The sequence below is a fragment of the Chanodichthys erythropterus genome, chromosome 14 (genome assembly GCF_024489055.1).
Source record: "Chanodichthys erythropterus isolate Z2021 chromosome 14, ASM2448905v1, whole genome shotgun sequence".
NCBI lineage: Eukaryota > Metazoa > Chordata > Actinopteri > Cypriniformes > Xenocyprididae > Chanodichthys > Chanodichthys erythropterus.
The window spans coordinates 8,640,350-8,656,948 of NC_090234.1; the positions used below are offsets into that span (position 1 = coordinate 8,640,350).

At 36.1% G+C, this 16,599-nt stretch overlaps 1 protein-coding gene across 4 annotated transcripts in view; it reads left to right on the top strand.

Annotated features, from left to right (window-relative positions):
• tlk1a (tousled-like kinase 1a) overlaps positions 1-16,599 on the top strand; it is a 46,564-nt gene that overhangs the window by 13,428 nt on the left and 16,537 nt on the right. For 2 of the 4 annotated variants that reach the window (XM_067409083.1, XM_067409082.1), the window contains 6 exons: positions 1,827-1,948; positions 4,390-4,461; positions 11,576-11,614; positions 12,472-12,547; positions 12,746-12,789; positions 14,405-14,500. In XM_067409083.1, the coding sequence (XP_067265184.1) occupies positions 1,827-1,948; positions 4,390-4,461; positions 11,576-11,614; positions 12,472-12,547; positions 12,746-12,789; positions 14,405-14,500 (449 nt within the window). Of the gene's footprint in view, positions 1-1,826; positions 1,949-4,389; positions 4,462-11,575; positions 11,615-12,471; positions 12,548-12,745; positions 12,790-14,215; positions 14,283-14,404; positions 14,501-16,599 lie in introns of those variants that run through there. The other 2 variants (XM_067409085.1, XM_067409084.1) reach the window with 2 other exon arrangements.

A 16,599-nucleotide genomic window follows, 5' to 3' on the forward strand; every position in this document is an offset into this window, starting at 1 on the left:
TTTTAAACACTACACTATGGCCTTCAATATATGCAATGTCGCCTTAATGTGGCAGTGTAATGAAGACTTTTGGACCAGCCTTCACGTCAAGACGTACCTTTGATGCCTTACAATTCTGTCTATTTCAGCAAGCTAGATTTTGAAGTGCAGTTGTCTGTGTATTTTTGGTAATATTGCAGTCTCAACAATATGCAAGTTTCACCTTAGAATTAACTGTTATGGATTTTCTTGGTCTAATCTCAGCAGTATACCAGTATTTCCCAGTATACCAGTGGTAGAGCTCCTATGTGATTCCTGCACTGAGCTGCTGTGCTTGGAGTAGAGCCATAATGGCGGCTCATTAGATAGAGAAAATGACAGCAGGGTGAGCCCTGAGGAGCCCACCCGGACGAGAACGCCCAGAGAAACCTCACAGCGACACTCGTTCCATCATGCCTCAGGGCCGATAGAGAGAGTAGAAGAGAACAGAAGATGAAGGAAGGAGTGAAAAGCAGGAGGAAGTGGGCGATTGAAGGAAAAAGTGGTGAAGAGGGATGGGGTGGGTGTCCAGAGACAGTAATCATTCGAACAATGGTATTTTTGTTCAAATGTCAGTTTTAATGTGCTTGTGTTGGGAGTGCTGCAGCATTTCCCTATAGTCTTCCTCAATGCATGTCAGCATACATGCTCTTATAGATCCATGACTTCTCCATAAAAAAACTTCTGTCTAAATAATATGTAAAAACAATTTGCACATGCATTACCTCTTTATAGTTTGAGCACACCTGACTAAATGTGTTTCTCATTATCATAAGCCAAGTTAAAATTCACTTTTTTTTTTTTGCTATTTTGTTATCAACAAAGTGAAAATGCATTATTTAAAAGTTAGCAAAATGTTGCCATGTCCAACCTTTTTCTATCCAGTTGGCCTTTTGACTGCTAAAATCATTCTACTTTAACGCACCCTTTAACATATCGTCAAGCAGCTGCGATTTGACATGGCCTAAAAACGTTGCTCATGCAACTCAAATATGCAATGTGAAGTTCATGAGATCATAAAAATAAATACTGATGCATTGGACATTCTCAACTCGTATGTTCATGAAATGGCTCATGGAAATATTTCAGAGCAAGCATTTCAAAAGGTCAGAGAAGAAGCTTAACTTAGGTTTGATTTCTTTTTATTTGTCCGTACATAATTTTGTGCTGTTTCTTAGTTTTAATTTTTTATTACATGTAGATTATAATATAGAATTAGTAGCTGTCTTCAAAATTGTGACTACTTATGAAATATTTACGCAGACCTTCTTTTTCCACATATTTTATGAATGGACCCAGTTTTTGTGTGTGCTAAACAAAAAAGATCAGATATATGGAAGTATTAATGTGTTTAAAATGCTTTGAATGAGAATAAATCATCTGGGAATAAACATGGAAAAAGTGAAAAATAAGACATGCTTTTCTTGCTACCCCAGAATGATGCAATCTATTGAATTCTATGTGATCCATGATTTTGTTGATATGTCATCATAGTATTTTAATGCAGCCTTTTTATGGCCATTTATGTTTTTTTTTGTTGTGATTTTCTTAATATCTGTAAGCACACTAGGATAAATGTAGTCTATTCGATTGGTTAACACTGGATATTTTTGTTTCTCTGATTGAGGTTTAACCTGTTTGTGATCTAGTTTTGAGTGCTGTGTAAGCTCTGGGGAATGCTGTACCTGTGTGTTTGTGAACACATGACCCAGGAGACTGTTAGATGTGACCTTTTTTTCTGAAGTGAGCACAGTTTACAAACCTCTAGAGTGACTTATATATGCATGTGTATGTGTGCTATCACACAGGTGCTATGGAGGAGCTGCACAGTTTGGACCCGCGCCGGCAGGAGTTGCTGGAGGCCAGATTTCTGGGCGGAGTCAGTGGAAACACAGTGGGCAGCACTGGCAGCACTAGCGGAGGAACCAAAGTTAGTGGCTGAGTTTATCACCGGAATGTTATTTCAAACACACAAGTTTTGCAGACAATGGCTATATCTGAAAGAGAAGGTAGCGTTTTGTATGAAAGGCACCATTATGCCTTGTGTTTGATCTAGAACAAATTCAAGGAAGGTTTAGAGCTCATTAAGCAAATATTGACTATAATGCTTATTTCTTGGTAGGAAGAGTCATAAGAAAAAGGCTACATTTGTAAATGTTTTTGTTTCAGCTGGTTCTTCAGACAACATTTTTTTTTATTCACTGAGGGATATCATAGACCAAGGGTTTTCAACTGGGGGTCTGCAGCGGTACAGCTGGGGTCTGCCAATTAATGTTTAATCACAAATCATTTTTGTTAAATTAAAACATTGGATTTAAATATCACAAAGTCAGATTTAAATATAAACGCCCTTAAATGAAAGCAAGAGCATCCTCATTTATTACTGTAATAAAATCATACTGGCGAAACGGATTTGGCAAACAGTCCAGTGCGTTTTTGTGTTTGTTCTCTGGAAAACGTCAAATGTTTCTATTTATTATTAGAATGTGTTTTTGCAGCGGTGAGAAATGTAGCCAATAACAGGCATATTTGTTGATCTCTTGAACACAATGGCCAATCAGAGGTGTTTAATTTAGTCAATCCACTCACTGCTCTAAACGCCAGAGTTTTTGTTCAGTTCTGCACGCTTGTGAATCCTCTCATTAACAAAGACACAATGGAAGTAAGAGATTCATTATGCAGTATAGACAACTTTATTGGGTTTAATGGAACTTTGTGAGATCGCGAACATTTTGTGATTGTAAAGGGAGCTGTATTTGCGTGCTTTCAAGGCTATATGTAATTCATTGAATAAAAGATTTGTTTTTTTATACTGCTAAGAGGACAGACTGCCAATTACACTGCAAAATTTCAGAAGTGACATCTACATAATGATTACACTAATTATAATAAACACACTAATTGCAATTGACAGTGATCACTAGCAGGGGACAAAAATACAGCATGTCAAAATAGATACGTGCAATGTAAATGCAGACCTCAAGATTTACAGAAAAATATTTGTATCAATATATTTTTGTTATTCCATTCCAATTATTTGTAAAGGTAATGACTTTTAAAGGTAAATAAATGTAACTATCTCACTCTACATTGCTGTTCTTGTTATGGAGGAGCCATTGCTACTCATCACATCTTCTCTTTACTAGAGAACCTTCACTAATTTCAGATGCTCAGTGATTTTGATACTTAATTGTCCATCTGACAATAATGTATGACTCTGCAAATCCAATAATAAAATAATTAACAACTGTGAACAACTAATTAATTGATTTTTATTACATGATATATGCTTGTTATGCATAAATCTCAATTTCAACAATGAAAAGTAATATATAGACAATGATGCATGTGCAACAACAATAACGTGCATAGTTATAATCTACTGTCTTAACATAATATAACTATCATTAGTTTCTATTAATATCAAAGTAAATGATTTAAGAAAAGCTTCAAAGAAAAATATGATTATTGGAGTTTGTTTTACAAGACATTACTATTTCAATTACTAATTCAGTGTGTTACTTGTCATTTATTTGTAATTATTTGTGACATTTCGGAGTGAAAAATGAATCAAAGTAAATCCTACACCTTTTTTTTTTTTTTTTTTTTTTGGTTTAAAAATCTCTCCACTTGAGTTTTAATAAGGAACATTCAGTATGAATATAAAAGTAATTATTTTGTGATTTTATTAAAAATAAAAATATTAAACAAAATGAATACATTGTAATAACACTATTTTGCAGTAAAAAGAAAAAACAGAGTAATTACTTTACTGTAAAATTACAGTACTAATATTTACCTCTTAAGTTCTTTATTTTCAAATCGTAATCAAGCTTTTATTTTAATGGGTTGCTGGGAAATAAAAACATGTACTGCCAGCTTCAGAGTGAAGCTCAGCACTGTTCATTTACACACATGCAGCTCATGATATCAGATGTGTGAATGCCCCACTTCCCTCTGAAACCGGTAGGGCATATATTGACAATTACAGTTGTACAAGACAGGATGTTACACAAACACTGGATGCAGACGTGGCTTCTTTCCTCTAGATCCTGCTTGATAAGGCAGCATTTCAAATGTTCATGGAACAGACTCAGTGTCGTCATACCTTCATAATGAGCTTCTTGAATAAATATTTTTTGTGAAAAGGAGGACATTCTGACCGTGAGGTTCTTGTCAGGTTACAGTGGACCTCACTCTAAAACACACCGTTCTCTTTTGCTGTTTGATGTATTATACAACTGTCCTCTCCTTGAAGTTGTCAAATCATTAATTCATAACACCTGTTGCATGAATACCTCATATTCATCGGCCTTTACTCTCAGCTGGCTCATCTGCATTGATGCATGTAAATGTGTTTCTCCTGTACAGACCTTGACAAACAACGAATGCTCCAATCACAGTTTTGGTAGTCTGGGCTCCTCCAGTGATAAAGAGTCAGAGGTGAGTAATGCTTCAGTTTACTTCTGTATGATTGTACAAATGCCTGTTATATAATGTGACATATTTTCGAACAGAATATTCAGTGGAAAATAAGTAATGCTGGATATTATATTACAATACACATTTTTACAACGATTGCTTACAGTTAGCGATAGACTGATGTTATTGCCCTGACTGATTAATCAGTTGATATTTAATAATATTTAATAATGATATTTAACAGCATTGCCCAATAATTTGTTTGACATTGATATATTATTCAAATGAAGATAAATTTAATGAAACCAGAGAGATCTGTCCCTCCATCCAAGTCTGCAACCAAAACTTTCAAAAAGTTCATTAAGACATTATAAATGTAATCCATATGAATCAAGCAGTTTAATCCAAGTTCTTCTGATGTGAGACAAACGCTTTATATGATGAACAGATTTAGGCTTTTATTCACATATAAACATTCATCAACTCGCATACATTGAACTAGGGCTGCACAATATATTGAAATTATCGAAATATCACAGATGTACATACCATGATATGCATATTGCAACGGCTTGTGATAAATTAATGATTTAATATTCCAAAAGATTACAAAAAGTCCAAATATTAGGTTGCTGTAGAGAGTAGACTGGACACATGACTGACTGTTACATACACGTGACATGCCTAATGTTAATAAATCCAGTAAGCATTTAACTCATGAAGTACTTGCGCGCACAGAAATCCACCTCTCGGACAGGCATGATCCCGAATTCAGTTCTCTTCTGCAGCTTATAAGGCCAAATGATATATGGTCTAGGTGAGTATTCACGTAAAACACAGTCAGTTATGTCTTAAGTGGACTAAACAGTTGATAAAAAAAACTGTGCAACAATGTATTGAATCCGTGCAGCTCTTAAAGTGATAGTAGCCTAATAAACCTTCTTCCGTCTGTGTGCTTAATGTTAATCAAACAACAATAGACAAAAAATTACTCTCTGCTCTTGACTGAATCACTTTTGTAGCTTTAATAAGAATCAGTATATATTTCATTCATACAGTGAAGACTAAGCAGTGTTTCATTTTTTACATTTGATTTAATTTCTGTTGTTAAATAAACCTAATGTAAGCCTGCCTAAAACCCTAAACCCCCTGGGTTACACTGACATTAAAACGACACTTACGTTTTATGTAATGCTACAGTAAAACTCTGCTGTTCACTTTCAGAAGTTGTAGGGATGCTTTCTTCTCACAAAAAAAAATGTGAAACATGTATGTTGGTTTATATAATTTTTAGATTTTTCTTCAGGATTGTGCAGCCCTACATTGCAGCACAGATTTGTTTTCATCATTAACATCAAATATATAGTAAACAGAAGCTCAAACGTGCTTGCTTAATCTGCAAGAACCAATGACATTTGTTCTCATGTCAAGCAAATATGGTTGAGTTTCTGTTTACCATAATTGATGTTAATCACAAAGTGATCAGGTCTCTTCAGAACACTTTTTTACAATCTCTTTTGAAGCATCAAAATTTAAGTGCAGTGAACTTTCAATGGAGGGATAGAAATCTCTGCAGTTTCTTAAAAATATTTCATTTGTGTTGCAGATATGAACACAAGAGTTTGGAACAACATGAAATTGAGTAAATAATGACAGAAGTTTTTTTTTGGGTGAACTATACTTTTAAGGGAAGTAGTCTCTTGGCCTAGTTGGAAATGTCAATTGATGGTAATTTTCTGTTTTCAAATCATTTATTAGTGAATTGAGTATTTGTTAAATAAGTGTTCATTGGCATTCAAGAGCAACACTTACGAACACAGCTTTAAAGGTCCAGTTTTTCGTGTTTTTTTTTTTTTTTTTTTTTTGAAGCTTTGATTGTGTTTATTGAATGCAATATAACATGTGTACATGTTTCGCGTGTAAAAAAAACAGTATTTTTCACATAATTTACTTATCTGTATACCGCTGTTTCCACTGTCATAAAAACGGGCTGATGACTTCCTTGTTCTATGAAGTCCCTCCTTCAGAAATACGTAACGAGTTCTGATTGTGCCAGCGTGATTCGACAGCAGCTTAGCGCTCCTTGCCCGGAAAGGTCACGCCTCTTACCATAACGTGTGCTGGTGTTGTGCCGAATGAACACAAAAGACAATAATTCCCAAGAGACTGAACTATCCACAAGCAGCGACAGAAAATGTACAACATTAGCACTCACTCAGAAGAGTACCTCATACGGAAAACAGCCATATACATCAACATAGTCCCCTCTTGTGGCCATTATGTGCACTGCAATCCAACATTAACTATTGCAGTAAGGATACCACAATTATAATTTTCGGGAACCGAGTTAAACATAAATTGTAACCATTGATCTCTAAGTACAGCGTCCCTGGGAAGGCCAAACAAAGGTGACTGGACTGCGGGATGAAAATAACAGCGTTTCAACGACATGGCGACAAACACACTCTACAAACGCAACTCTTGCTCTTCTCCGTGGAAGCGCAACAAGACCACGCCCCCTTTTTTGTGTATTCCTGTGGGCGGAGGTTACTCAAACTGTTTTAGTGACGTCATTAAAGAAGGAAGTAGAGGGATGTAGTCCAAACTGGCCGTTCGATGTAGGCGACTTCTGTTAAATAAAATATCTCGCTTGGCATTGAACTTTGAGCTTTAAAATTTTACAGATTTTATTTATACTCTAACAACAACATTACACACTAACTAAAGTTTGAAACATGGGATCACGAAGAACGTGACCTTTAATTCTTGGTAATAGACCTTAGTCAGGGTAGACGTCATATAGAATGAAACGCAGATGAAAAAGAGGCTGTGAGGGATAGACTTACAGTCTTTATATTGGCAAGTACTGTATATAGGTTCTAGATTGAACTTTTATCCCTGTCAAACCAGTTTTCATTCCTGTCAAAATTGTATTCCCAAGAATTTGCAGATCTTTTGCAGACACCTCAGAAAATACTCAACATACTCACACACAAAATATTGCCTGTCTTCAGTCATCATAGCAACTAGATCATGTGAATCTAGTGTTGTCAAAAGTACAGATTTCGGTACCAAGTCAGAACTGAAATTTTAAAAATGTGATGATACCAGCATTTCCCTCTTGTGTTTTGAGCACTGTTGAGTGGATTATTAAACACCTCTGATTGGCCATTGTGTTCACGTTCTCATCAGATACGTCACTGATTGGCTACGATTAGGGATGGGCATTTCAAGCAAAAATAATATTTGATGATCGCTGGGAATTACTCAATTTATTATTCGAAATTCGCACCCCTCCCTTGAATGCATGCATGTATAGGCTACACACATAATTAGAGAGAGAGGGAGAGAGACCATTCATGCTTTCAATCTGTATGACAACTGTTTAATTCCTTAGGGAACTGGCTTTCTTAACTCAAGTCATATAATGATTGTAACATGCTGAAACCTATTAATATAATTAACACCAAATGACGTGGGGGGAGGGTTGAAAACGAAAGTAAAACTCGCAAGGCCGCACGACCATTCATAACAGTGCGGAGCAGAGCGAGCCTTTTCAATTATTCCTATAGAAGTTGAGCTTCCATAGGAATTAACTGAAAACGCTTGCTCTGCGCCAGTGGACACGCACCATTATGTATGACCGTGCGCATTTTACTTTCTCTTTCAAATTCAGGAGTGGCTATTGCTTGAATTGTGGGTTCAATTATTATTCTTAAAGTCCCTGTAAAGTCATTTTAAAGTATGTGTTCTGAGTTTGTCACACCGCAGAAAACTGTGTTATTAACCACCCAGCCAAAATTGAATGATTAAAAACTTATTTCATCTACTTGCAGATTTTATCAAAATCTCAAAAAAAAAAATAGGCAGCGCTCTCTGCTCTCAAATGCTGGGTGTGTGTCCGCTGTCTGCGCTGAAACCACAACCACTCGCGAGAGCTGCAGCCTCAACTGACTTGTCTGAGTCAAAGATACTGATCCATATAAAAAGAATCACGTTAGAAAGGGTTGCAATTTTAGTAGAGTTACTGTGGACTACCTACTAATTCTAATATAAGCACACAAGGCAACTTACGACTCGACAAATGACGGCGCCGCGAGACGGGAGAGACTCTGTTCAGCTCAATATCATATCATCGGTTGTCAGTGTCTGTTCAGTCACATACCACCACATCAGCCCCGAAAACATGGGGAATTTATTTAAGACAATAATCACACAACCTATTCGATATTCTATAATTAAATCAACTAATCGAATATTTGAAAATTGTGACACATCACTAGTTACAATGATCAACGCTTCAAACGCATGTTGTAAATAGACATCTTCGACGCTCTTCACCGAGCGCTTACACATACTGGAGCTTTTGAAAGCCGGCGTCTATCAGCAGATCCATCTATCAGCGGATATATTAGGGATCTGCTGATAGACGCCTGCTTTCAAAAGCTCCCGTGTGTATCTGTGTAAGTGCTCGGGGAAGAGATGTCTATTTACGTGTTTGAAGCGATGATCATTGTAGCCGATCAGACATATCTGATGAACGTGTGAACACAATGGCCAATCGCTCAACAGCGCTTAAAATGCTAGAGGGAAAATCTGGTATTGTTACATTTTTAAAATTTCAGTACCAACTTTGTACAGAAGTCAGTACTTTTGACAACCCTATGTGAATCAACCTTCAGGATGCTTATTTCCATGTAGGCATTTGTGTTGTGGGTGTCTTTTCGCCGTGCAAGAAGTGTGGCGCTCCTACTATAATCAGTGAAGCTATCTACACTGGAAGCTTCTGAATCACAATGTATGTGATTGTATCTGTACAGCTCTTATCAAAAAGGACTGAATGACAAAGAAATAAATAGATCAGTAAACAGTTAATTGATGCACTGAAGCATTTGCTCCAAACTGGGATCTGTAATGGATATGCTTTGTCTAAACTGCTCACGGTTGAGTCCTGATGAAAGCTGTTGTTAATAACTCGGTTCATAGTTCAGCAGATGGCGCAGAGACGTTCTGCTGTGTTTTCTTTGAATCAAAGCGTTACAGAGAAATTGATGCTGGTGTGTGTGTGTGACTCAGGCCGATGGGAAACGTTCCCTGTAATGAAGCTCTAGTTCTGTATGTGCTTCTGCCTCATGGAGGATGCTGTGTCACTCTTATGTGTGTGTGTGTTTAGGTTTTGTAGCAGACTCAAGCTGGGTTGGCATCTGTCATAACCCCCAATAGTTAAAGCATCAGCAGGCAAAGCACTACACATGTACACACACACACACACACATGAAGCATCATAGTAAGATGAATTGTCCTCCCATCCCCCTGCACTACACACCTGCTGTGACATAAATCAGAACAAGAGAAGGAGGAAGCCAATGAAGCGAGTTATGAAGGGAGAGAGAAAGTGAACTGGGAGGTTGAGAATAAACTCCTCTCATGTGGCTGTGAGCTGCTTATTATGCCAGATGTCAGACATCTAGATACTGTAGACACACACACACACACCTGTCACACACATACTCCCACTGCATTAGAGCTGTCACACACACACACACACACACACACACACCACTGTCAGACCTTCACTCACATTACCACATACACCCAATACAGCACCAAAACTTCCATTACAGCCCCACCTCAGACTGTATACACTAGATTACCCATAATCCCCTGAACACTAATCACAGCCTCCAACACCTGCAGCCTGAAGCACATGACTCATTTAATGCAGGATGATTTGCATATTCATGTTGGATTTTAATATATGTATATCAAGGCTTTACGTTTTCAGTGACAGGAATGAAGATTATGTAATCTTTGTTTCAGAACATTTCATGCGCAGAAGTGTCGTCTTCTGTAGCTTCTATCAAATGAAGACCGACAGCATGGATTGTTATCTGGTTGTTGTTGGAGTTTTTTTTTCTCTTTTTCTTTTTCTTGTGATTCTTTGAATGATATTTGCCATTGTTTCTCAGTAGGCTCTTATTTGAGCTTTAGTAATTGTATCGCAGTGGTGGTAGACTTTCTCTGATGACGGGTGTGTTTCTTTATGTTGCTTGTTCTGAGCTTGTGGCCATTGTGACCCAAAAGTGCCAGTTTGGAGCGTGCAGAACATCAATATCAGCCTGTGCCGGCTCGTTAGGGCCACCGTGACATTCTGTCATTGTCACTGAGGGCTAATTATAAACACCAGCCTCAGTCCTAGAGTCTGCAGCTCCTGACCCACTCGCATCTAAACACACTTTACTTTTTCTCTTTCTCCTTTCCTTTTCCTTAATACTTTTCTTTAACCCTTTCCTTTTATTTCTTTCTTTTCCTTATACTGTCCTATTTTCTTTTTCTCATTTTCCTTATCATTTTCCTTGATTTTGTTTTTCTTTTTGTTTTCCTTTATCCTTTTCCTCTTTTTTCCATTTCCTTTTCACTTTCTATCATTTCCTTTTCCCTTTTCCTTCCCATTCCCCATTTCTTTTTCCTTATCCTTTTTCTTTTCCTTTCATTTTCTCCTTATCTTTCTTCATTCATTTTATTTTTTTCTTTTCCTTTTTCCTTTTTCCTTTTATCTCATTTCCTTTTCCTTTCCTTTTCTTTTTCCGTATCCTATCATTTTCCTCTTCCTGATAATTTCTTTTTTTTCCCCTTTGATTCTCTCATTTTCTTTTCCTTTCCTTTTGATTTTCCTTATCCTATTGTTTTCCTTTACTCATTTTCTTTATCATTTTCCTTGATTTTTTTTTGTCTTTTTGTTTCTTTTGCTTTAATTTTTTTCTTTTTTTTTTCCATTTTCTTTTCACTTTCTCTCATTTCCTGTCCCATTTTTTTCTTTATTCTATTTTCTTTATATTTTGTCTCTTTTTTTCTTTTCATTTTCTCCATATCCTTATTCCTTAATTTTTTTTCATTATCCTTTTCCTTTTCTCTCATTTCCTTTCCAATGTCTTTCCTTTTTCCATTTCTTTTTACCTTAATTTTCTCCTTTTTACCTAATTTTCTCCTCCTTTTCCTATTGTTTTCTTTACATTCTCTCATTTTTCCATATCATACCATTTTATTTTTTTATTCTCTTTTTCCTTTCCTTGCTTTTGTTTTCTTTTTTTCTTTTCCTCTCCTCTCATTCTGTCTTCCTCTTTCTTTGTTGCAGGGATCAGATGGGAAAAGAGGAAGTTCTCCTGCGTATTCAGTAAGTCTCTCTGTCCCGGTCATATGAGAATTGAATAGAGACATAAATGATGCTTTTGGATGCTCTTCGTTCAGTCAAATCGACAGTCCTCTCTTTGGAGGGATATGATGTGGTTTCCAAAAATGCACTGGTCTTGCACACCCACATGAGTGTTTCATTTCTACAATAACCTCAAATTAAGCTTTGAGAAGATTGAGAAATTAACATGAAAGAACTGTATAATATACAGGGCGGAGTTTAACCACATCTATTTTGGAAACTCTCTCTCTCCATTTCTCAGCTATAAGGAGATTAGCATTTTAATCAACATATAGATGAGGCAGTGTTTCTTTTTAGACATTAACTGCATGTGTAGGACACAGTTTATCACTTAATAGTGTAATATTGGTGTGTGGGTATAAAAATCTGTGCTGGAGTTTGGTGGCAGATGTGGAGGTTTCAGTCCAAGCCAGTGAGCGAGAACTCCTCTCTGCTCAGAATGCAAAGATGCCCTTGGCAGCACACCCCTCTTTGTCTGTGCTGAAAAGAGCAGGATATTTCTGCATCCTTTCCCTAGTGAGGGAGAAAATAGACTGTGATTATTGGTCCAGGCCCCGGATTATGCACTCTCACATTAGAGATATTCTTAGAGTCATTTAGACTCAAGAGTCATTAAATACTGTTTGAAGACACACAATACGTCTCGTTTTACTCAGAGCTGATATTCAAAGATTGTGCGATTTGCTCTCAGGAGACTATGAATTTAAATGTGGTGCTCAGTGCTTGCTGAGGCCAGCGTTATCGTGCATCGAGTGCAAAATGAGACCTGAATAAATTCATAACAAATAGTGTATGAATGTAATATCTCTCATTTATAGACTCCTGAAAAGAAGCACTCTGAATCATCACGGGGCAGGAAGAGAAAAGCTGACAACCAATCAGAGAGCAGTCAGGGTAAATGCTTGTGTGTTTTTTCTCTCTCTCTCTCTCTCTCTCTCTCTCTCCCCCTCTCTCTCTCTCTCTCTCTCTCTCTCTCTCTCTCTCTCTCTCTGTCTCTGTGTTTTTCTGGTATGTTCTTTCTCTGTGTTTTTCTGGTATGTTCTTTACGTGTAGCGTAATCATGTCTCTTTTTTTTTTTTTTTCCCTTCCTAGGAAAGTCTGTCATTCGGGGACCGAAAATTAGTGATTATTTTGATGTGAGTATCTGCCAGTAATTTGAGGAAAAGCATAAATCTTTGGCATTTGCCTCATGAGAGCGGAACTGACATAGTCACTGCAACTTGGACAATGTTATTTTAACCCTCTGATGCTGTTCAGTCAGTTTTTGACCTGAAAAATAAATTAAATTTTATTTTATTTATTTATTTATTTTTTAATTTAGAATTTTTTACTTCCTCGGAATGGTACGAAATTTGGTAAAGGTTTTGACACCTATGTGAAAAAAAAAATTCATGGACATGATTCAAAAAGGTTAAATGGTCCTGAAAAAATAGTCACTTGTATTGTTTGTGGTCAAAAATGAGCACATTGGAATTGGAAATGAATGGGAAGGAATCTATTGGAAACGTTTGGTACTGCAGCCAAACAAAATCTTACTGAAAGCTAATTTTTTTGAGATATCAACCTCAAATTTTGAACACAGCTTGTTTAGATTCACGGCTTTGATTTTCTCACAGTTTTAGAGTAAAATATGTTTTGGAAAATATGTATTTCATGTACAATTTTAAAATAGTGTTTTTAAGCAGTTTCCATAATAAACTTAAGATTCTATACCTTTTTTTTCATAAATATAATTTGGTACCATAAAATCCCCTTAAATACAAGATATTAAATAAAAAACATTATCGAACTAAAATGTAGCACATTCATTTCATTGAAAAAATAATATTAAAAAACTGTCATTTTTGACCTCCATGTGAGCAGCACCAGAGGGTTAAAAATTAGAAACTGCATTTGTAGTATATTTATCTATTTTTTTCAAGCAAAACAGAAAATTTGGAAGGAAATAATGTAGGGTAGACTTGAATTTATTCATGATTTGATTGGACTGTGAAAAGTATTATTTTTAATAAATACAATTAATATTATTTTTTTTAACCTTGCAGTATTGGTTACATAAAGTCATTTCAGAGGTGGAGAATCATTTAATTAATGAAAGGTTTTTCATTTCCTTAGAGTAACACAAACTGATGAGTCAGACACTGTTAGAACAACAATTTATTATTTGTAAAATAACATTTATTGAAAATGGTAATGGTGTCATTTTTAATTTGATTTTGTCTTTCTGTTTATAGTAATGTATGATTTTTGTGCTACCAACATCAAGCGGCATTGCAAAAATATTCATATTTTAATTATTTTCAAAAAATCTTTCCTGAGCTGACTGCCTTTCTGCCATTTGAGTCAATTTTGCTATATTGGGATGCACAAACAGAACAATGATTAGATGTTGTTAAACTTAAAATTGTCAAAACAAATTTTAACACAATGTCCAAGCTGCTCTGTTCCATGCAGTGAAAGCATACAATGATCAGTGGCTGTCAAACCCCAAAAAACAAAAACAAAAAAAAAAACTTGTGCAATAAATTTCAAGTCTTCTGAACATCTTACCTTCTGCCGCAGATCTCAAATCTCATTGATATTATGCACATTAAAACCTCATGTGTTGACGATACACATGAGCTCGAAGGTTTGTGCACATTTTTTTCTCCACTTCCTCTTCATATGGTGTTAAGTGGAGTGGTGTCTAGATGTGCTTGCGTAGATCATAATTTCAGGTGATATGATTTCTTTATTTCCTTCTTTCTGTAGTTTCAGGGTGGTAATGGGTCCAGTCCAGTAAGAGGTTTACCGCCTGTCATCCGTTCACCCCAGAACTCACATTCCCACTCTGCACCAGGATCAAGCGTATGTCACACACTCTCTTTCTGACCCTGCAGTGCAGTGTTCATTTAGTTGATGAATAATTTTCATCATAGTTTTCATTAACAACGTTTTTTCTAATAAAAATGAGACGATAACTAAAAAAAAAACAGGTTTTGATGACAAAAACTGATGACCTTTTTGTCAACGAATAAGAACATGATGAAAATGTTAGGAAGGGACGATTTGGGAAGTATCTTAAAGTGACAGTAGGTAGATTTCTAACCTAAATACTACTGTTAGATCTACCTGACAAACTTAATGCAATGTTTATTTCATTTATGTCTTTGTTCTTCTGCATTTATTTGTTCTTATTTTTGTTGATTTCCTCACTGTTAGATTTGTCGACTAAATCTGTTGTAAATCTTATCCCCGGTTTCAAAGACTAGGCTTAAGCTAGTCCCAGACTAAAATGCATGTTTGAGCTGTTTTAAAGGTGCATTATGTAATTTTTTGCAGTAAAATATCCAAAAACCACTAGGCCAGTGTTATATATTTTGTTCACTTGAGTACTTACAATATCCCAAATGTTTCCAACTATTTGTAAATCGTGAGAAAATTGCAATTTTAGCCAAGGCTCCGGGACGTGTGAGTTGCCGCATGTCAATTGCGTCATACCCGCGTTACCCTCGGTTTCCGGTTTTATTTTGTAGAAACCATGGAAACACCAAAGATGCTTTAAGATATTAACACGTTTTAATAGACAAGGGAACAACTGTTTTGATATATTTATAGACCGAAAAGGATTTGTTGTTATATAGCTCAACACATTTAGTCTTATTGTTTAAATCAATTCTCTTGATTTTTTTCAAGTACCATGCTTTACCATGCCTCAGAGAAAACTGTTTTGTCCAATAGCTAACATAGCATAATCAGATGCAGCTTTATTTTTAGTGACAATAATACAGAATTTTCTCCATCATACAATACGTTTTAAAATTAATTGCATGCCATTTATCAACACAAGCCATCCAGCATTTATTAATATGATATTGTAAAATCGATCTATCTTACTGCAGCATGTAACAGTGTCTCACAGCAGCCGCCGAGCGAACACACAGAGTAACCTTATAACATAATTTTCAACACACTCAAATGTATCTAATAATAAACAGAGCTGCGTTACCTCATACCAAAGAGTATATTCTTTGCTCATTCTTTGCTCATACTCATGACCGGCGCCGGTGACTGTGTCATAATAAAAGTTCTGCTGCTTGTGAGGCGTGTGTTGCTCAATCGCTCCAGCGACCTCGTTCAGCTCCACAACACTCGGTCCTGCTCTGCTTCGTACTACAGTAATGTTAATAACGCATCCATGAACATGATTTCTGCCCGAGTCCAATCCCTATTTTTTTGCACCGTCCGTTGAGATGGAGACAACATGTCCCAAGATTCCGCTCTCAAACTTGGCGTCATCAAGCTATGCCTTTGTTTTGAATAGGCTTCTAGCAACCTCTAGCGGCCAAAATTATTACATATTTTACCTTTAACTGAAAGCAACTTGTACTGACATATCTTAAAATATATCAGTGCCATTGTTTTGTCTAAAGATGCACACCAGTAATGTTTTTTTTCTGGGGTACATTTATAAAAGCTACTTAAATACCCTAACTGAACTAAGGCCTAATCCTGGCTTAGTCTAAGCCCTGTCTGTGAAACCGGGTCTTGGATATTTAGTCGACTAAAACTAGACTAAAATATTACTTAAAACTAAATGGCATTTAGGCCAAGACAGAAGCTAATACCAAGTGTAAACCGAGCCTCCCTCTGACTTTATTTCAGTAATTGTGTATCATAATCAATCACGTCACACACACATGAACACACATAAACAACTAACATTCTTATGGTAATACTTTATTTTATGGTTTTTAATAAGAACTAGTTGCTTATTAGCATGCATATTACTAGAGTGTTGACTATTTATTAGTATTAGTACTAAGCACATGCCTTATTCTGCATGACTTTATTCTACATTCTTAACCCTACCCAATACCTAAACTTAACAGCTACCTTACTAACTATTAAAAAGCAGTAAATTAGGAGTTTATTGAGGAAAAACTTCCTAATACTAAAGTGTTACC